Genomic DNA, 22,386 nt, shown 5'->3' on the forward strand with positions numbered 1-22,386 from the left:
TATCCTGCAGTAATGATGAAATGGAAGCTTTACCGCACCAGCTGCACCCCCTTCCCACACATACCTGGAGAAGAGCAAAAAAACAACGTTCAATTTTCAAATAGTGTTTGAAAATGATTCAAGTGATCATTGATTTGAAATTATATATATATATATATATATATATATATATATATATATATATATACATACATACAATTAATCTATCTAGAAATGTTAACATTTTCAGTGAAAAAAGAGCTCATGTAGCATTTAAGATGAGAAATGTATTTATGAGAAAGTATTTTATGTATAGGCCTACATCTATCTATAAAGCCTGCTTAATTATGCACATCTAAATAGTTCACTTCCAGTCCTCGTTAACAATTATAGATCACTTATAAATCAACATATTATATAAAAATGAATAGTAGTTACAGTAAGATTGATTTGGTTTGTACCTAAAGTGTACATATTAGTACCTAAAAGGTAACTATTTTTTCTGTGTGTCTGATCAGAATATTGATTTCAATTTGAATTGCAAATGCATAATACAAGAAATAAACAAATGTACTTACATCCCAGAGCAGAGAAAATAATGATTGAATGAAGTGTCATTGTGCATGTGTGATTTTTGTGACAGTCTATAAAATGTAACATGATCATATGGGATGAATGTGCATGTGCATCAGTATCATGTGGATTTGCACCTCATCATATAACTGAGCACTTCATCTGATTTTGTGTGAGTGTTGAATGTGTTTTAGTCACTGTGGGCCTCAGAGCACAGTAGTACACAGCAGAGTCAGATACATGTAGGTTTTTGATCATCAGTGGAAATGTTCTTGATGTAGAGTTCAGTGTTGCAGAAAATCTCTTCTTGAAATCAGGCTCACTGGAGTATTGATTCAGAATGACTGTTGGTGATTTGTTTGTTAGCTGTTTGTACCAGAAAAGGTATACATCTATACCAGTAGTAAAATAATTACATCTTAAAATAACTTGATCTCTTTCACTCGCAGTGATTTCTTCTGAAGACTGTTCAACCCTGTCCTGTCCAGAAGACACTGGGGAACAATAGACAGAAAAATAAATCATTTATTGGAATTATTAGGAAAGCAAGTGTAAACACTTAGTAACCTACATTTAGGTAAACCTTTTTCTGTTAAAGTGTGCAGAAACAAAATGTGCTTACCCTCACAATGTGATATGAAACACAGAGAAATCAAAGCCCATCCAAACATAATGATCTATGAGGTAAAAGAACAGAAAAATCACTCAACTCCGCTTTCAAAAACTGTTCATCTTACAGTGATCTTCTTTAAAGGGTTGTATCATGTCACATGATATTATATAAATGAAGAGAGAGCAATGCTGACCCCTTGTGGATGAAGTTTGAAATTGCTAAACGTGATGTTATTTTGATATCCTGAACAAATCTTTATAAAGGGATGATTGGTATAAAAAGTGTTTAAAAAAAATTATTGATAAGCACTATACTTATGTTTTACTTCTTTATATTATAAAGCTATTTACTCACTTATTTTTTTAGAATAATTGAATGGAGCATCATTGTATGTGTGCTTATAATCTCAGTGAAGTGAAACAATAATAATCTGGGGCCATAGACAGTCTTCCACAAAGGGGTCATGATTGCATGACGCTGTCTCTATCAGGTTCAGCAAAATGCTTTTAAATATAAACCCTTCTTTCCTCGTCACCTGATAAAGGTAAATGCATATAAATAAGATTTTATCACCTCTTTTAACAATGTTGCTTAATAAAACATAAATATATTGAGAATCATATTGTAACTGAATCTTTGTCACCCTTTCTTATATCTTATTTTGTTGTGAATGATAATCTATAATAGTATTTTTTCTGAATAGAGGGGTTTTCCCTTGTGTTAACTATACTGTGGCAGATATGGGGGCTGTGTATGTGTGAGGAAGATGCAGTGCTGTGTGTCAGGTTTTTGTACAGTGTTCTTGTGTTTCCTGTGACTGTGGGCTCCAGAGCGCAGTAGTACAGAGCAGAGTCTGTTATAGATGCAGAGGAGATCTTCAGATCCACAAGATTTTCTTTACTGACTTTAGTGACTTTGGTCGTGAATCTAGAATCTACATAGGACTCCTTAGTTTGTTTTGAACTGTCTGAGATGAGCACAATGAACTCAGGAGCTGATCCAGGAAACTGACGGTACCAGTGAAGACGGAGTGCAGATGAATAACTGCAGGATAATGTAACATTTGAACCCTCAGCAGCAAACACCACTGTTTTGGTTGGTTTGATTTCATTTCCATAAGCTGCATCTGTAAAGGTTGATAAAACATTTTAAGAACAGGTGTTTAAATTAAATATATATTCAATTTGGATGTATCATTATAGAATTTAATATACTACATGAAGAAAAACGCTTTATACTTAATGAGAAGAAATGTGTCATTCTGATTGCTCAGAGTATAGGGGTGCAAAACACAAAACTTCAACACTTACATGCAAAGGCTGAAAGTAGAATTACAGAATAGAGATTCATTGTGTTTCTTATTCTCTCTCTAACAGACTTGAAGTTAAAGAAGATCACATCAGATATCAGTGTTTAAACCCCACCTCTTCCTGAGAGCTCTTTGAGAGAGCAGAACAGATCAGATCTGTTTCATAAACAGAGACATTTGATTGTTATTCATATCCTATTGTACCCTCTTGTTGTTACTAACTAACTCTGTCAGTTCTCAGAACACAACAAACAGAATATGAACTACACTATTTCTTATACTTTGTTAATAATTTAGATCTCATAAATTGGATGACATTCACTTTGCACAGTACTAACTAAATGATTTTATTTATTTATTATTATTATATGCATGTTATTGTTGTGGGAAAGAAGTAAATAGCATGTGGATTTGAACCTTGTCATATAATTGAGCACTTGTTCTGTTTTTTGTATGGGTGTTGAGTGTGTTTCAGTCACTGTGGGCCTCAGAGCACAGTAGTACACAGCAGAGTCAGACACTCGCAGATTCTTTACTGTCAGTGGAAATGTTCTTGATGTGGGGTCCAATGTTGCAGAAAATTGCTTTGTAAAATCAGGCTCAGTGGAATATTGATTCAAAATGAATGTTGGTGATCTGTTTGGTAGCTGTTTGTACCAGAAGAGATATGGAGTTGTAGAAGTAGTATAATTACATATTAAAATAACTTGAGCTCCTTCATTTGCAGGCATTTCTCTTGAAAACTGTTCAACCCTGTCCTGCCCCGAAGACACTAGAAAAACAGACAAAAAAAAAAAGTAATTAACATGAATCATTAATATTGAACTGAAACATTTAGTAACCTGGATGTAAGTAATGCCTTTTCTTTTAAAGTATACAGAAACAGACAAATGTTCTTACAATAATAATGTGCTATGAAACACAGATAAATCAAACCCCATCTAAACATAGTTGTTCTACGAGATAAAAGAAAAAAACAATCCTCTCAACTCTGCTCTGCTCTAAAAAAAAACTCTTCTTTAAATGGTCGTGTCATGTCACATATTATGTCTATAAATGAAGAGAACAATGCTGACCCCTTGTGGATGAAGTTGGATGTTGATAAACATTGGCTGCATCTGAAATCACATACTTCCCTATTATTTAGTAGGTGAAAGACAGTATGTAACAAATGAAGTCCGAATTCACAGTAAAAAAGAGTAGGCAAAAAGTACACTGATGCCCTACTACTTCTGGCGTAATTCTTAAGTGTGCATATGATGGAGACTTTACTGTCCCATGAGGCCATTGGATTTATGAATGGCAGTGACGCAACGATACTGACACTGGTAGGTCGCGTGGCAATGACAACATGGCTGTTGTAGTACATCCAGATTACATTTATATTACACACATTCATACTGTATAGAACATACTTATTTGGAATCATTTGTTTTTTCCCCAGGTGATGAGGCTGCTCTAGTCTGTTTAGTCTGATTTGTAGAAGGTATAGTTATGCTTTTTCACATGTCAGGTTTTTGTAGAGTGTTCTTGTGTTTCCTGTGACTGTGGGCCTCAGAGCACAGTAATACAGAGCAGAGTCTGATACAGCAGCAGAGGAGAAGATCAGATCCACACGGCTGATCTCTTTTGTTGCTTGAGTTTCTTTTCTGAGCTTAGTAGAGAACCTGGGATCTACATTAGATGGCTTAGTCTCTTTCACACTCTCAATTATAAGCACAAGAAATTGAGGAGCTGATCCGGGATACTGACGGTACCACTGAAGTGAGTCTGCAGAGGAATAACTGCAGGATAAAGTAACAGTTGAACCCACTGCAGCAGATTCCTCAGTGCTGTCTGGTGTGATTTCAGCTCCAAAACTCACACCTGAAAAAAAAAAAAAAAAACTTTTAATTTTTGAATAGTGCTGAAATAGATTTGTTACAGTGATTTCAAATTGTAAAATACATGCAATACGCAAAATATTACCGGTAATGTTGCATTGTCATTGTGAAATGAGATTTTAAAATGTAGTAGCAGAAAAATAATACATTATTTAAGGATGTAATAAGTTTAGATAGAAACGCAAATGCATGCAAAACATACACAAAAGCACTTACATGTCAAGGTCCAAAGTAGGATGACTGAATGAAGAATCATTGTACATGTGTGTTTCACTACAGCAGGACTGAGCTTTGTGACAGTATAGAAAATGTAACAAGATCATCTCAGATCTACAGTATGTGCCAAACTCCTCCTCTTCCAGTCTTATGCCAACAAAAACCTACACGTTTTAAACCAAACATTACATTTAGACTAAATAAATGTGAGATCTGCTTTTGTGAGGTTCACAGAAGATTATGAAGACCATATTATGGTGCAAAGACCTTATTTATAATTTAAATTTATAGTGATGAGTACTAAATGTAAAAAAAAAAAAGTGTATTCATTGTTTTATTATTGTCATGGGACAGAAGTCTGTTTTTGTGTTTCAGTTTTGAGTGTGTTTCACAATGAGCTGCATATTACAGTAGCACACAACAGAGTCAGACACACACAAAAATCCATGATTGTCACTGATTTTGTTAATATTAATAGTGATCATTGCTCTTTTTCAAATCTCCACAGACTCATCATATCTCTCAGTTTAACTGCAGTGAATAAGTGAAAGAATATGAAAGCAATTTACAAGTAGTTTACAGCACTACATTTCTAATGTGCTGAATTTTGAAATTGGAATTAAACTTTGTTCAAATGTGTTTAATAGAACTAAAAGGACTGCTATTGGAACCTTTCCACTTCTGTGGTGCTTTATGCAGAGTTCTGTGCACACAGACTTCAAGTGGCCCATAAAAGGTTTCGTGTGAGTGTTGAGTGTGTTTCAGTCACTGTGGGCCTCAGAGCACAGTAGTACACAGCAGAGTCAGACACACGCAGATTCTTGATTGTCAGTGGAAATGTGCTTGATGCGGGGTCCAATGTTGCAGAGAATTGCTCCGTAAAATCAGGCTCAGTGGAATATTGATTCAAAATGAATGTTGGTGATCTGTTGGTTAGTTGTTTGTACCAGAAGTGGTATGGACCTGTAGAAGTAGTAGTATAATTACACATTAAAATAACTTGAGCTCCTTCACTTTCAGTCATTTCTCCTGAAGACTGTTCAACCCTGTCCTGTCCTGAGGACACTGGAAAAAATAGACAGAAAAAAGTAAGTCATTAACACAAATTATTAGGAAAGTACAGTTTAAAATGTATTGACCTGAATGTATGTCAAAAAAAAAATGTCTTATTATCAGGCTTATACAGATGTGCTTACCATCATAATGTGCTGTGAAACACAAGGAAACCAAAACCCATCTAAACATAGTTTATCTATGAACAAACATTCACTCAACTATGCTCTCAAAAGCTCTGTGTTTATGCCATAGTGCTCTTCTATAAAGGTTTGTATCATGTCACAAAATACACTCATTCATGGAGAGAGCAAGGCTGACCCCTTGTGGATGACGTTTAAAATTGCTTGAAATTACTTTGAAAACCATTTTTCACTAATTAAGAATTAAACTTAAAATGTTTTTTTTTCAAAAACATGCTTGAACCACATTACTAGTCTCTCTCTATTAATGGGGCCCTATTATAGTCTTTTACGAAGTCTTGATTTTGTTTTGGGGGTGTACTAGAACAAGCTCTCATACAGTACTAGGTTGTTCAAAAAACACATTATTTTACACATATTTTACATATTTTATTTCATTTTAATTTAAATTCATTTAAATTTAATTCATATCAATTTTATTTTATTTTACCCCCCACACACATAAAAGTGAAACTCTGCCTATGATTGTGGTGTTTCCTTTGACTCTGTTCTCCAGAGCACAGTAGCGCAGAGCAGAGTCTGATACAGCAGCAGAGGAGATCTCCAGAACCACACATTTGATTTCTTTTGTAGCTTTTAAATACAGACAAAGTTCAAGCTCGGATTTGCTTGAATATTCAGTTACAAAGAGTGAAAAGTCTGGTTTTGCTCTGAGATACTGGCGATAGCACTGGAGAGAGTTAACAGTGACACCAGTGGTACTGAAAGTTACAAGACAGTCACATTTTCACCCTCAAAAACATGTTTTTCTAAAGTAAATTGTTGTATTATATCAGTAGAAGAATTTCTCGTGAAAAGGAAAATTGCCTCAGTTAATCAAGCAATAAATTAAAATAGATTTTTCTGTATTTTCTGTATTTATTTTGACTGAAATAATATGGTGTGATCTTTTACCAATGCATAGTTGGACTACTATCCAGGTAAACAGTAACATGTTTGCAGAGACGATGGCAAAAAGAGTTACAGTAATTATTTCACTCATCATCATCTCAAACTGTCAACATCAGTGTGAATCTGCTCCTCCTGCTGCTTGAGTGTTTGTGGAAAGTGGAAATATGATCACCAGTATGAATATCATAACAAATATTTTATGTTGGTACCAGTAAAGATAAGGGTTTCGGTCACTGGTACTGTAAGTGCAGTGAAGTTTAACCATCTCATGTTCAGAAGCTGTTTGAACTCTTGTTGGCTGATTGACAGAATCTTGTTTATTGCACTCTGTCAGGAAATACAAAAAAAAAAAGTAAATAAATCTGTTTTGAAGTATACACTGATATAAGGAATAATTCAAATTAAAAGTAAAATTGCTTTACCTAGAATGGCAGCAAATAGAATTCCTTACCAATAGAAATTTGCCAGATTAACATAAAGCATATAAAAGCAGTATTAGTGAAATATAATGATGATAAAAATGAACCAGTCTGAGTTTTGATTTAACTGTGTGTGACTTTGTTTGTAAAGGTGAAATACTGCTAGGAAGAGCTTGCATGTATAAGAGGATACAGTTCTGCCACGGTGTGACCAGGTTTTGCAATTACAACTTTCATTAGAAAAACAAAAAACAAAAAAAACCTTGTTGCAGTTTTTCCCTGTTTGAATTATAATCTTTTTTTTCTTTTTTTTTTTTTTTTTTAGCTACACTATTTTCAACATTTACTGTTCATACTCAATAGTTTGATTCTAAAGGTTGAAATGATAATCTTTAATTAAAAGAAGAGGAATTTGTTGAATAAACAGATTAATTTAATGCTGTTTTCATGCAAGAAACTAATGAAATATGATAACTGAATGTTTAATGCTTCTTTTAAATGTTTCTGGTTTACTTGCATGGCTTCTGCACACAGGTGTTACCACATATATTATTACATTAAGGGCTGAATAGATTGTGGTTTTGATTATGGTTTTCACTAGATATTTTCAAATTGAAATGAGATTCAGGTTTTTGTATGACATGTCTCATGTTTTGTATCACTGGGCTCCGACTCTTAGAGCACAATAATAGAGAGCTGAATCTGTCAGAGTTACATTAGTAATAGTGAGTTCAGTGGATGTATCTGATGTAGTCGACTGAAACCGATCATCAGAGGTGCGTTTAGCACTCAATGATCGAGCACCTTTATATGCTAAAAACAAAAGTTCTCCATGTAGATTCTGTCTGTACCAGTAAAGCCGAATGTCATTGCTGCTTGTACTAAATGAGCAGCTCAGCTTGACAGTTTCTCTTTCTTGTTTGATAAAATTTTTCTCTTTATCTGGCTCAATACTGTTCCCAGACACCAAACCTGTGAACAAAAAAAGCAGAATATGAACCAAGCACATTTCAAACATTTCAAACACTGCTCACAAACAGTAAAAATGACTTTTGAAAAAATGAATAATTTTGCTGTTTCATCATTAATGTACCTATTCCCATAATAACAATAAGCAGAAAGCATCTGTCCATGTTAAATCAGATCAGTTCTTTTTTGAGTCTTTCGATGTTCTGAACTCTGTATGAGACAGTGAAACTCTTAAAGACACCCAGGTACTTCCTGCTCGCTGTCACATGATGTGGTTTGCTTTGGATAAAAACAATTAAAATGATCTATCTGTCTCTCTTTCTGTCCATCTGTAAAATGTTCTTCTTCATCAAATGCTCTTCTTCGTTGACAGTAAACAATGTCATATTTTCTGTCTTTCTGATATTTATAGACATCATGTAATATGTGTTTGTATGTGTTGTTATACATTGTTTATATTGTATTATTTAATGCAGTGGCGGCTTGTGGATTTTAAAACAGAGGAGGCACACTAATTGTATTGGTCTGGGGATCTTTGCTGATTATTATTATTTGTATCATTATTATTATTTTCTTAACTTTAAAATGGCTTTTTGGTTGTTTTTAGTCAGAAAAGTAAAGAAAACGATACACATACAGCAAGATAATGTAACTTCACTTACCTGGCCTATCACTTGGAGCAAACCATCCCTTCTTAAAAGTCTGTGTTAAAAGAGAGCTGCCTTTTATGCCTGTTAATTAAGCTGACGGCTGTAGCCTATATCTATCTTAGGCATGTTTTCCCTTCATTTTTAATGTGTATAAAAATTGTTTGAATGACAGCTTGGGAATTATGTTGGCGATCAAATATTCAATATCGCTACTTACAGTATCATAAGTAATTGGTACTTTATCAGCGCAGTGGGAGATGTTCAAACTAAAGACACGTAATTTACGTCTCTATGATAATTGGTTGATATAACAGAAGGGTGGCTAGCATCATCTGCGAGGTGTCTTTTCTTAACACTCCACATCGCTGAAAGTGTACACTCAATGTTATGTTGTGTGAATGTCATAATGTCAGTTTAAAGGGGTCAAAATGATGTGATTTCAATAAAGAAGATCTGTAAAATTGCAAAGACTAAAGTCTCAAATCCAAAGAGATATTCTTTATAAAAGTTAAGAGTCAACCACACCCCCTGAAATGGCTCGTTCTAACACACCCCCACATATCTACGTCACTATGTGGGAAGATTTGCATAACACTGCCCAATTATTCTCATTGTAGTATTGTTGTTGCCGCCACTGTAATGTCGTAAAGACGCTGTGTGTTTGGTTGTGAAAGCAAAACTACTTTGTTTGACCTTCCAAAAGAGGACAATATTCGCTTCGTCATGCCTGGAGCTGATCCATGCTGGTCGCTGACGAAATACATCAACCTTTCACTGTGAATCGCCGGATCGGCTTTCACCGAGGACAAAGCGGAGTCTATCCCAGAGTCATAGCATGTGGTTGCCGCAAGCTCCTTTGCAGAATCCACTGGCTGTGCCGTTCTCTAGCTGGCCCGCCTCCGCTCGCTCTAGGCCACGGGTGTTTGACGCGGTTTCATTGTGAAAGCGAAACTACTTTGTTTGGCCTTACAAAAGAGGCCACAATTAGAAATCATGTTTATAATGGTTTTCAATGTTTATTTTTCTTCACTCCAGCTGGACAGGGCATCACAATATGTTACGGGACATAACATTTCCATCACCCAGTTGAGGTACCCGGCCAATCACAATGCACTGGATAGCTGGCCAATCACAGGACACCACACTTTTCAGACCAATGAGCCTTGTAAAAATCAGCGGGTTTCATAAGGTGGGGCATTGAGGAGAAACCGTAATGTACAGTTTGTGGAAAATAATGTTTTTTGAACCTTAAACCACGTAAACACATTTAATTACACCAAATACACAAAATAATGTTCTTTTTAGCAGCATCATATGACCCCTTTAAGACTGTTTGACTCACTACATCTGCTCTATTCTTGGTCTCTCTCACTGGGGTTTTTGTAGGGAACACAAATGTTTCCTGTGACTGTGGGCCTCAGAGCACAGTAATACACAGCAGAGTCTGATACAGCAGTAGAGGTGATCTCCAGATCCACATGCTTTTGTTCTCGTTTAGTGAGTTTAACTGAGAGTCTTGGATCTGCATCAGACTTTTTGGTGGTTGTTGTACCATCAAGGATGAGCTCAAGAAATTCAGGAGTTGAACCAGGATATTGACGGTACCAGTATAGATAATCTGCAGAGGAATAACTACAGGATAATGTAACACTTGAACCCTCCTCAGCAGAAAGCTCTGTTTTGTCTGGTGTGATAACGTTTCCAGAGACAGCAGCTGAAAAAGAAGTACATGTTTAATGAGATCTTTTTAAATAAGCTAATCATTAACAATCAATAATAAATATATACATACACATACACATACATGCCAGACTGTAGAAGAGAAAAACTGAAAAGATATCCATTGTGCAGTGCACTGTGTTCATTTGAAGACTAGAATAGTTTCTTCAGTCTGAATTGATTAGATAGTGTCAGGTCTGTGTAGTCCCTCCTCTCTGTTGACATTTCACTCCTGGAGAACAGAAGAAGGGTCCAAAGACACCTTGGCAATTGACTCGCCATTGGGTAGGTTTTTTTCTCTCTTTTTTTTAACTCACCAGACTGAGATATATATATATATATATATAATGATGAAATAAAATAAAAATTAAAAATATATAATATAAATAAATAAATAAATAAAAATATTGTATATATAATTAAAAAAATTAATAATAAAAAATTATTTAATGGTATAACTAAAGTTCTGTCATTAAATAATACTTGATTATCATATAATAATGCTTGACTGACTGATGTTAAATGTGTACTTTCAAATATTTAAAAAACTACACATTTAAGTACACATTTAACATCAGTCAGTCAAGCATTATTATATGATAATCAAGTATTATTTAATGATAGAACTTTAGTAATTAGAATTAAAACTTGATAAACATGTTTGAATGCATATTAATCATTTTATTGAACATTTAAACTGGACTGGTCATGGTGCTTTTTTGCTCATTCAGTGTTTCAGTTTTTTTTTTTTTAATAACCCTGGGGAAAAAAACAAACAAAAATCCTGATAAGGTAATAATGATTCTAATTCTACTAATAAGAACTAATACCCCACTAAGGATTTAACAAGCTGTAAAAGATTTAACAAGCTGTAAAATCATTTACACAAATAAAGGATGAATGACAGTTTTGATTACATATTATAGAAATTAAAGCGACAAATCAATAAAACAAGCAACCAAGTCAGCTTTGTTTATTTTTTAGGGTGATGGGTAAATAGACCATTTTCACAGCAGTCCTCCACAACTGTAAGTGAAGCTTTGTTTTCTGCTTATGTTAATAGTGATGATGTTCAATAGCAGAATGTTTACTTACAATCAGGCTTACAATAGTAAATAGGAGGCATCATGTGTATGTAGATATTGCCACCTTCAGGCTAAAAACATTTTTTGTGTGAGTGTTGAGTGTGTTTCAGTCACTGTGGGCTGCAGAGCACAGTAGTACACAGCAGAGTCAGACACACGCACATCCTGGATTGTCAGTGGAACTGCTTTTGTTAGTGTGTTCAGACTTGCATTAAATCTCTTCTTGAACTCTTCCTCATTGTTTCCATAAGTAGCAACTCTGTTCAGCATGTACTTTGGGAATCCATTGACTTTTTGCTGGTACCAGAAGAGAGTTGGCGATGGATCAGTGGTTGTATATGTACAATTGATTATTACAGCTGCACCTTCAACAGCAGTTTGAACTCTCATATTCTGCTGGACGGCATCCTCAGATTTACACCCTGGAAATTAGAAAACCATTTGCAAATGTAATTCATTCAGTCATTGTCAAATTGAAGAAAGGTGTTTAAAATCTACTTACCCAAGAAATATGGGATGAACAACATGAAATATTTTTGCCAGTGTGTCATCATAATACTATAAATATGTTGTGCTAAATTACACTAAACTGAATGAGCACATCAATGAATGAAAAGTAGAACAGAAGTTTTAACCGTCTCTTTGCTTCAGTATCTCTTTGCTAAAGTTACACTGAATACATTTACAAACACCTGGAGGAGGAGACTATAGCACAGTACCTCACTACACTGCTTGACTGAAAGAATCTGTGATTCATTTTGACTCTTAAGTGTCATAGTATCATAGAATAATTTGCATTAAATTTGATAGAATTATTTTTCAATCATATCTAATTTCTCAGTTATAAATAGAAAAGTGCAGATTTATAATACAGACAAAATAAAAACAGTTGTTCGTAACCTGTATGACTTTAACTAAATATTTTTGTGTTTTTGTTCATATAGTGTCAATGGTCAAAGTCAGTGGTCTCCAAAACAGTTATACATGTTTAGGATATAATGAGGGTGTTGAGAAATGATGACAGAACAATACTTTTTGGGTGAACTGACTTTAAGATCCTTTTATTAAATTCATGGCCATGGAACTCTGTTCACTCTCTCTTTTGGTGATTGTATTCAATGTTTTGTGAGTGTATTATGATGACAGGAGTGGTTTGTGGTAGATCTCAGTGTTTTTGTGTGAGTTTTGAGTGTGTTTCATTCACTGTGGGCCTCAGAGCACAGTAGTACACAGCAGAGTCAGACACACGCAGATTCTTGATCATCAGTGGAATTCTTCTTGATGTTGAATCTAATGTTGCAGAAAATCTATCTTTAAATTCATCCTCGGTAGTTCCTTGACCAACTGTAAATTCACTCAGCATGAATGTTGGTGATCTGTTTGGTAGTTGTTTGTACCAGAAGAGATAAGCATTAGAAGAACTGGTAGAGTAATTGCACTGTAGAGTGATTTGAGCTGATTCATTGGCAGTCATTTCTCCTGAAGGCTGTTCAACTTTGTCTTGTCCCCAGCAAACTGGAAAATAGATGTAGCCATGATTTAAGTGCTGTCATTGAGTATATCATAAAGTAAAGTGTAAATGATCAAATAATGTTCTTACCAAACTCAAAAGCTGTGAAGAAAAGATAATAATAATATCACCCATTTTGCCATTCTCACTTTAAGATAAAGAGGGAGAATATTTGAACAGAATTTTCCAGAAGTCTTTTCTTCTCCGTTTCTCATTGTAGTTTGAGATTCTTCACAAGCCTCAGCTTTATATACAGTAAGAATTTGAGGAATGATGCCTCCTTGTGGTGAGTTTGAATAGATATTGCTGATCTGAACTATTTAAATTAAATTCAGTCACATTCTGACAATTCACAAACAGTGTAACTAATGTCCGAATCAATGTATTATTACTGTATAATAAAGAAGAAGTAAAATGACATGTATTGGATGTTAATATGCACTATATGAAGAGTTTGACTTTGAGAGGAACATTTTTGAGACTCAGGCAGACTTCATACAAGAGATTTTGCAGAGGAGATATTAAATTATAATTATAAATTATACAATTATAATTATAATAATTCAAGAAGTATATATTTTTTCCTTTCCATTACCCTTTCAGTAACCACACACAGGTGTTTCCACAAGTTTAATTATATTGTGTGAATTATAGATTGTGGGTTTGATGTGGCTTGAGATTAAAGAGAAAAATGAATTTGAGTTTTTGTACGGCTTCACATTGACTTTGTATCACTGGGCTACAACTTCTAGAGCACAATAATAGAGAGCTGAATCTGACAGAGTTACTCCAGTAATAGTGAGTTTAGTGGATGTTCGTGATGTAGTCGACTCAAAGCGAGGATCAGCTGGTTTCCCAGTTGTAGTGGCTGATCTGGCAGGTCTAAATATTAAATACTGAGGTTTTCCATTAGGATACTGCCTGTACCAGTACAGATAAACATAATTGTCGCTTGTGTCATATGAGCAGCTGAGGGTCACAGTCTCATCTTCCTTTATGACAACTGCATCTTTATTTGGCCTTATCTGGTCTGCAGTCATCACACCTAAATCAAACAAATAAAATGGCATATATATATATATATATATATATAAATATATATATATATATATATATATATATATATATATATATATATATATATATATATATATATATATATATATATATATATATATATATATATATATATCATTTGCCGTTCAAGTAACACACAAAATTATCTCAAATTAATATCACTGTAATAAATAAAAAAATAAAAGTGTCTGCATGTACCTGAAGCCAGAATTAAAATGAGAAGCAGGTGAAGTAGGTGTTTTTCCATGTTGACTAGGTCAGATGAGGTGTGTGTTAATGTTGTCTGTGCTCTGAGCTGTAGATCTATGTTACTGTGACACTCGGCAGTTTCACTCTCAAACACATTGAAACTTCCTGCTTAAAATCCCCTGGGGCCTCATATATAAAACTCTCCATAGATTTCATCCTAAAAGTGTACATGCACACAGAAGCTAGGTTTTTACGTATGCACAAAAGTTTTCAGGTTTATGAAACCATGAACCTGTGCAAAAATCCCTTTATAAATTCCAGTCAGGGAAAGATTGTGCATATGTGCATGTCCACCCAGTGTCCTCCCCAAAATAACCATATATAGAGCTTACAATGACCTCGTTTTACTGTGCATAATCTCATCTGCATATTACTTCCATGCATATTCCCATCCACATGACACCATGTTTAATGTCAAAGGTACAAGACATTATGGAAATACTGTATGAGACTAACTAAATAACATTTGTGCCACATTATTTATTTTTTTGCCAAAATCATACATAATGTTTTAGAATATATAAAAATATCTATAAAAACAAAATAGTTTATTTCTCAGATAAGCCTATTTTAGAATATACTTGTCCTCATTCTTTTCAACTGGCCATATAGTATTTAAATTGTTTTAAACAGTACAAATCAAATAAAATGTTTGCAGTTTTATTGAAAAGGTGAACACCTTTTAGCTATTTTTAGTGGAAACAGGAAAATATGCTTTGCAGTATAAATACAATTCTATGATTCAGCACATCACTGACAAAGTATTTTAAAAAGCTGATCTTTGAGGTTTATTTGATTCAAGTGTAAAGAGTGTGAAAGTTGTTGTTAGATGTTGTACTTTTATGATGCTCTACGTGACTTGCACATAAGTCTATTTCTATGTATAGCTATGTTTTTGTGTGATTGTTGAGTGTGTTTCAGTCACTGTGGGCCTCAGAGCACAGTAGTACACAGCAGAGTCAGACACTCGCAGATTCTTGATTGTCAGTGGAACTGTTCTTGATGTGGAGTCCAGTGTTGCAGAAAACCTCTCTTTAAATTCATCCTCAGTAGATCCTTTACCAACAGTAAATTCACTCAGCATGAATGTTGGTGCTCTATTTGGTAGCTGTTTGTACCAGAAGAGATATGCATTTGTAGTTTTGGTAGAGTAATTGCACTGTAGAGTAACTGGATCTCCTATATTTGCAGTTGTTTCTCCCGAAGGCTGTTTAACACCGTCTTGCCCCCAGCACACTGGAAAACAGATTTAACTTTTTATAATTTACATACGTATGTAAGTAACAAAAACAGTATCTGTAAAGTGCAATAAATCTATTTAACTGAGTCCTGTGCTGAGAAGAAAAGCATAATAATCATCAGTTTTTTCATTGTTGAGAATTAATGTTTTGATGTGTATTCTAATGAATGTGTCTCTCTGTCATTACTGTAGCTCTCTGTTTCCTCTGTGCTGCTGTTCTCTTGATTATATTTTAGGTCTTGTCTAAATCTTCACATGGTACTTTTGAAGGATGCTGCCCCCCAGTGCTGACTTTATTAATTACGAACAGATTCATTTTAAATTCAGCACCCATAGTCTAACACAGGTGTCTCCAAACCTGGTCCTGGAGGGCAGGTGTCCTACATGATTCTTTAAATTGCATATATTATTTGAATATTCAGCTTAATATTCAGTCCAGACTTTATTTCACTTTCTAAGGAATTGAATGGTGAATTGTAATTTGGCTTTGGAGAAGTTTAGATTTCTATACTAAATTAGCAGAGAGATTGGAGCTCCATGCCAGAGCTGTGCTAGGACAGCATCTGTGAGTAGTAGGCTCTATGTGAGACTCCTTACAGTAAGTCCTCAGTTTGGGGCTAAGTTAGGCCTCCTCTCATCTGAGAGTCTCACGTGGAGGCCTCCAATCATAGAGCTCGGTCATCTACTGTGTGTGTCATCAGGCCTCCTCTTGCTACAGAGAGTTATCTTCATAGAGGCCTCTGTTTGCCAAAGCTTTGCTAGGTCAGCATCTGTTATTTGTAGGTTTCATGTGAGCCTCCTTACAATATGTTCTGCATGAGTATGGGGGTATAGTTAGGCCTCCTCTTGTTTTAGAGTGTCATCATGCTGAGGCCTCCACTCCTAGAGCTCGGCCATTTACTGCAAGTGTCATCAGGCCTTCTCTTGCTACAGAGAGTTACCTTCATTGAGGCCTCCACTTACCATAGGTCTAATAAGATTCTGCTGTGCATTTGCATCTTTATTGATTTGTTTCATCAGGTTTCTGTTGACCAAAAAAAGTTAACAGTGCTTTAAGTGAATAAATTAAAGTTCTTTGAAATAGCCTTCCAATTCTAGAAATCACTCAGCCACAAATTACAATGTTACCAGCAATTCTACCATTCTTATGTCCCCAAACACACACACATAATTAGTTTTAAAATCCAAGATTAGTCTTTTCATACCACCAAAGTCTATATTAATGTAACATTTTTTTTTTCTTTAGTTTTTACATAGTCAGTCAGAACCGAACAACGTATAAGTTAGTTAGAATTAATAATAAATGATCTAAGTAAATTAATCAAATTAAGTTATCATTTATGCACAATAAACTGAGTGTAAAATTATAGCACATGCATAGCACTTTGGGTAATAAGAGATGTATCATAACAGTTGTTATGTTATGACAGGATAATTAATTATAACATAAAAAAAATAAACAAAATGATAATTAATAATAATAAGTAAAATGGCTGAAATGTACAGATTTTTTTATTTCTCTATTTAATTTTTTTTATTTATCTTTTTTTTATGTCTGGAAACAATTACTTATCAGTTATCACACTCAGACACAGATTTTTTCACATAATTTAATAATGTCTGTGTTTAAAAAGATTGTGGTTTTGATGTTTTTCATTTTCAAAGAGGAAAAAATTAATTTGCACCACAAACTCTTAGAGCACAGTAATAGAGAGCTGTATGTGACAGAGTTACTCCAGTAATAATGAGTTCAGTGGATGTTTCTGATGTTGTCGACTGAAAGCGAGGAGACTCTGGGGTCCCAGTTCTGCTCCATTAAAGAGTCCTTTCCACATTAAATAATACTGAGGTTCTCAACAAGATCAATTGTGAATATTAATAGAACCTCAACCAGACTAATTTTGTTGTTGTTATTGTATAGACAATGAAAAATGTAGAGCAACAGATCTGTAAATAAGATATCTGTTAATTATTAAATATTAAAAGAGGAGCTAATTCTGTAATGAGGCTTGATAATATGAATATATGGTGCATATCGCCATCTAATGGTTACCAAAAATCATTACAAATGAAGTTTAACATTTAAAGTAGGGAAAATAATAATAATAATAATAATTAAACATTCTACATTCTCTCCATAATCAATTTATATAAGAGGTACATTTATGAAAAATAAAAAATAAAAATAGATGTACGTCTTCGCACATGTCAGGATGTTGTGCAGCATTCTTGTGTTTCCTGTGACTGTGGACGTCAGAGCACAGTAATACAGAGCAGAGTCTGATACAGCAGCAGAGGAGATCTTCAGATCCACACGTTTGATTTATTTTGTAGCTTTTGAATACAGACGAAGATCAAGCTCAGATTTAGTTGAATATTCATCAAGAAAAAGTAGCAACTCTGGTTTTGCTCCACCATTCTGTCGATACCACTGGAGAGAGTTAACAGTGCCAGTACTGGTACTGTATTTACAGGACAGTGTCACATTTTTACCCTCAACTACATATTTTTCTGAAGACAGTGGTTGAATTGTATCAGCAAAATAAGTTCCTGTGGAAAAGAAAAGAAACACAATTAATCAAGTAGTAAATTAATATAATAGTTCTATAACTTTAATTGTATTTTATAGGGAAGTTTTTTTTTTTCAGCTGTTTAATGATTTTTGTTGTTGTATGATTGTTTTCATAATAAAATAAAAAATGCTTGAATGAATAAATCTTACCCATGCAAAGTTGCATTATTATCCAGGTAAAGACAAACATGATGTCTTCAGTGTTGACAGTGATGGCAAAAATAGACTTTGAATAACTGCTTCTCTCTGGCTCACATCCTCAACAGTGTGAATAAACTCCTCCCACTGATGGAGTCTGTTTACTTTCTAACAACAACAGGAAAAAATATATGCTTATGTCAGAAACTAATTAAGTGTGTGTGTGTGTGTGTGTACACACACACACACACACACAAACTTGTTTAAAAAATAAACAATAATAATAATAATAAAATGATTCATAATAATAGCCTTTCTTGTAAAACAGTAAATTCAAATATTACAAATATTAGCATTAGAAATACTACTGTGATTTAAGAGCACAAACCATTACAGAAAATATATATATATTGGTAATTACCAATACTGTTAGTTTAGGACAGTTATACCTTATATTGGGTGGTGGTATAGTAAATTTGTTAAGCACTTTTGAACCAGATTTGGTTTGGTCGCAACATTTAAGGTTTGTTTATTTTATTTTATTTTATTTTTTTATAACAGGCCAACTTCAGAGTCTCACAGGTGTGACCACATATTTTATTACATTCAGAGCTGTATAAATTGTGGTTCTGACTGTGGTTTTCAGTAGATAATTTAAAAGTGAAAAGAGCTTCAGGTTTTTGTATGACATGTCTCATGTTTTGTATCACTGGGCACGGACTCTTAGAGCACAATAATAGAGAGCTGAATCTGACAGACGTATATCAGTGATAGTGAGTTCAGTGGAGGATTGTGTTGTAGCTGAATGAAATCGATCATCAGAGGTGTCTTCATAATCACCCAAAGACGGTGCATATTTGTATAATAAGAATTGAGGTTCTCCGTTGGGATACTGTCTGTACCAGTAAAGAAAAACATCAGCACTTCTTGCACTATATGAGCAGCTCATCTTGACTGTTTCTGTTTCTTTAATACTTTTTTCTGTCCCTTTATCTGGATCAATGCTGTCTCCAGCCACCAAACCTGTCAACAGTAAGCACATATGAACTGAAAATAAATAAATAAATAATAATAATAATAAATACTGTGCTAGTGTAAATAGACTGTTTCAGCTGTTTTCACTCATAAATAATGTACCTGTTCCCACGATGAGAATCAGTATGAAGCATCTGTCCATGTTCAATCAGATCAGTTCAGTTCTCTGTTGAGGCTCTCAGTGCTCTGAGCTGTAAGTCACTGCAGATCAGTCACAAACACACACAGGAACTTCCTGCTTTATAAAGGCATGGCTTGCATCACTGTTCAATTTCCTCACATTTTTCTCATGATCATGGAAGTATTAACAGGTGGAAATATAAAAAATTATCTCCATGTTAATACCAAAATACCAAATTGGTAACACCAAATATGAGTTGATGTTTAGATGGTTTCCAAGTCTACCAATAGCCCAAATCAGTGCCCAAATGGGGTGTTAATATTGTTTAATAATTGTGGTTGTTAGCTGCTTAATAAATGTATGTGTATTGTAATTAAAAAAAGCTTATTAAATAAAGCTATTGACAGGCATAGTTAGTTGTTAGTTCATGTTAATTAATACATTAACTAATGCATTAGTATATAAATAATTAAACATGAGCAAAGATAAAGTAATTCTGAACAGATGCATGATTCATTTATAGCTCATTTTAACTAATGCATTAACCACAACATTAACTAGTTATTGTTAAAGAGCCAGTAAGATGAAAATTCTAAGCTTCCTATCACTGTTTATAAGTCCTGTACAATAGGTTTAAATCCATCCAAGGTTAAAAAAACATTGTCATTTTGTCAAAATATCATTTTAAAATTACCTCAATTCTCAGAGATCCCCAAATGGTTCGCGCGAAGCTGTTCAAAAGATTCAGTTTCCTTAAGCCCCACCTTTCGGTAGCATACTGTGTTCTGATTGGTCAACTAACATAGTTTTGATTGGTTGTTCCGCACACAACTTCATGGTAAACAATGTGTTAGCATCTTTTTGGGGTGAATTATGTCTTATTCCTCTCATCGCGAAGCAAATAGTAAAATAAAAAACTTGAACAGTCTCGCTGCTTTTTTTAAAAACATTAAGTAATCCTGAAGAGTGGAGTTGTTCATTGTAAGTTTATGTTAACTAATGTGTTAACTAATACATTAGTATATAAATAAGTAAACAGGAACAAAGATTTAGTGACATCACAACCAATCCTCTATCTCTTTTTATTTAAACTGATGTGAACTACATTAAATGTAATCATATCAATACTTAGATAAAGGTGACTCTTTTTATGCATTGTTTTCTGACTGTGTATACCATTCTCTACTCTTTTTCATGCTGTCCTTAATTGTTCAGCAGGTGTAACCACATTCTGTTGTTTACAATCTCAGTGGTACATGTGGTACTATCAACGTTTGATTACTGACTCTTAGAGCTAGAATTGTGTGTGAGTTTTTGTAAACCTTCTTAGGCATTTTGTATCACTGGGCTGCTGCTCTTAGAGCACAGTAATAGAGAGCTGAATCCGACAGAGTTACACTCTTAATAGTGAGTTCAGTGGAGGTTTGGGATGTAGTTGACAGAAATCGTTGATCTTGTATATCAACAGCTCCATTGTATGATCGAGCTCCTTTCAACAGTAAATACTCAGGTTTTCGTTTAGTATACTGTCTGTACCAGTAAAGCAAAATATCATTGCTGCTTGCATCATATGAGCATCTCAGTGTCACAGACTCTCCGTCTTTCCTGGTTATACTCTTATCCTCTTCATTTGGTCCAATGCTGTCAGAAAACACACCTGTAAGTAATATAAGACACTTCACAACCAAAGTCCTTTCAGTGAAAAAAGATGTTAAGAATCACACATGCATGTAATTGATGTAAAATGTTCTCTCTACTGATTGAATGCACTGCTTAACATGTTGAACTACTGTTTAAGAACTGCTAAAAGCGTGCTTTACCTGATATGATTATGAGGATCAATAAACATATCTCCATTTTCATTTTTCAGATCTGAACTGTTTTTAAAAATGAACTATCCTTCTACAGTATGTTGTTTTGAATGATAAATTATCCTACCATAATTATTTTTAACAGTGCATAAATCATAGGTTAATGAATGCACTACAGAACTGATGTGCTTTATATTAATAATATGGGTGTAGATTGTCATAGTCCTGCCCCCTTTTCTGCCAACACACAGCAAGCTTGACTGTCATTGAACATTTATTGTATTTTAACATTAATTATATTGTTGATGATACTTCAGAGTGAAATCTCTCCTGGAACTCAGAGCCCTGATCACCTCCATATTTGTTTTTCCTCAGCTTGTATTTAGGAATGTCATTTGCTCTCTGGATGTACCAGAAGAGCAGCTGTTTCCATATAATTTATTAGTTTCTGTGTATAACCGATTGTGGTTTTGATGTGTTTATCAGGTGTGCGTCAGCACTGCATGGTGGCAGAGATGAGGACTGTTTGAAACTCTTCGACCCGCATCGTCTCCGTTTAAAAAGTGAACATAACAAAAGATGTGAACACAAAACAATCAGGAACAAAGGAATTACACATGCAAATCCTTAAGTTATAACATGTAAATACATAGGCTTAGTTGCCAGAGGTGACCTTGGCTAAAACTTCACTCGCAATTTAACATTTTTGGTCACAAATGTTACCGTTTCATTTGCAGTTTGGAGCCCTGAGTTGTGATGTACTGTAAGGAAGTAGGGAAGTATTCTACTATATTTTGTTTCCTTTTCATTACCCTTTCAGTAACCACACACAGGTGTTTCCACAAGTTTAATTATATTGTATCAATCATAGATTGTGGGTTTGATGTTGCTTTCCATCAAAGTGAAAAATGAATTAGAGTTTTTGTACAGCTTCACATAGACTTTGTATCACTGGGCTACAACTTGTAGAGCACAATAATAGAGAGCTGAATCTGACAGAGTTACACCAGTAATAGTGAGTTCAGTGGATGTTTCTGATGTAGTCAAATGAAACCTTTCACTACTTTCTTC

At 34.4% G+C, this 22,386-nt stretch overlaps 3 gene segments (V, D, J or C); all 3 read right to left on the minus strand.

The window, feature by feature from the left end:
- Positions 1-3,599: 3,599 nt before the first annotated feature.
- On the minus strand, positions 3,600-4,785 carry LOC128031274 (Ig kappa chain V region K16-167-like). The segment is given in 2 exon segments: positions 3,600-4,340; positions 4,574-4,785. Coding segments are annotated over 2 exon segments (414 nt in total).
- A 5,057-nt stretch (positions 4,786-9,842) lies between these two features.
- On the minus strand, positions 9,843-10,685 carry LOC128031258 (T cell receptor alpha variable 5-like). The segment is given in 2 exon segments: positions 9,843-10,472; positions 10,563-10,685. Coding segments are annotated over 2 exon segments (423 nt in total).
- An 8,369-nt stretch (positions 10,686-19,054) lies between these two features.
- LOC128022776 (T cell receptor alpha variable 18-like) lies at positions 19,055-19,586 on the minus strand. The segment is given in 2 exon segments: positions 19,055-19,371; positions 19,486-19,586. Coding segments are annotated over 2 exon segments (357 nt in total).
- Positions 19,587-22,386: the final 2,800 nt, after the last annotated feature.

This window comes from Carassius gibelio, chromosome A2 (assembly GCF_023724105.1).
Source record: "Carassius gibelio isolate Cgi1373 ecotype wild population from Czech Republic chromosome A2, carGib1.2-hapl.c, whole genome shotgun sequence".
Taxonomy (NCBI): domain Eukaryota; kingdom Metazoa; phylum Chordata; class Actinopteri; order Cypriniformes; family Cyprinidae; genus Carassius; species Carassius gibelio.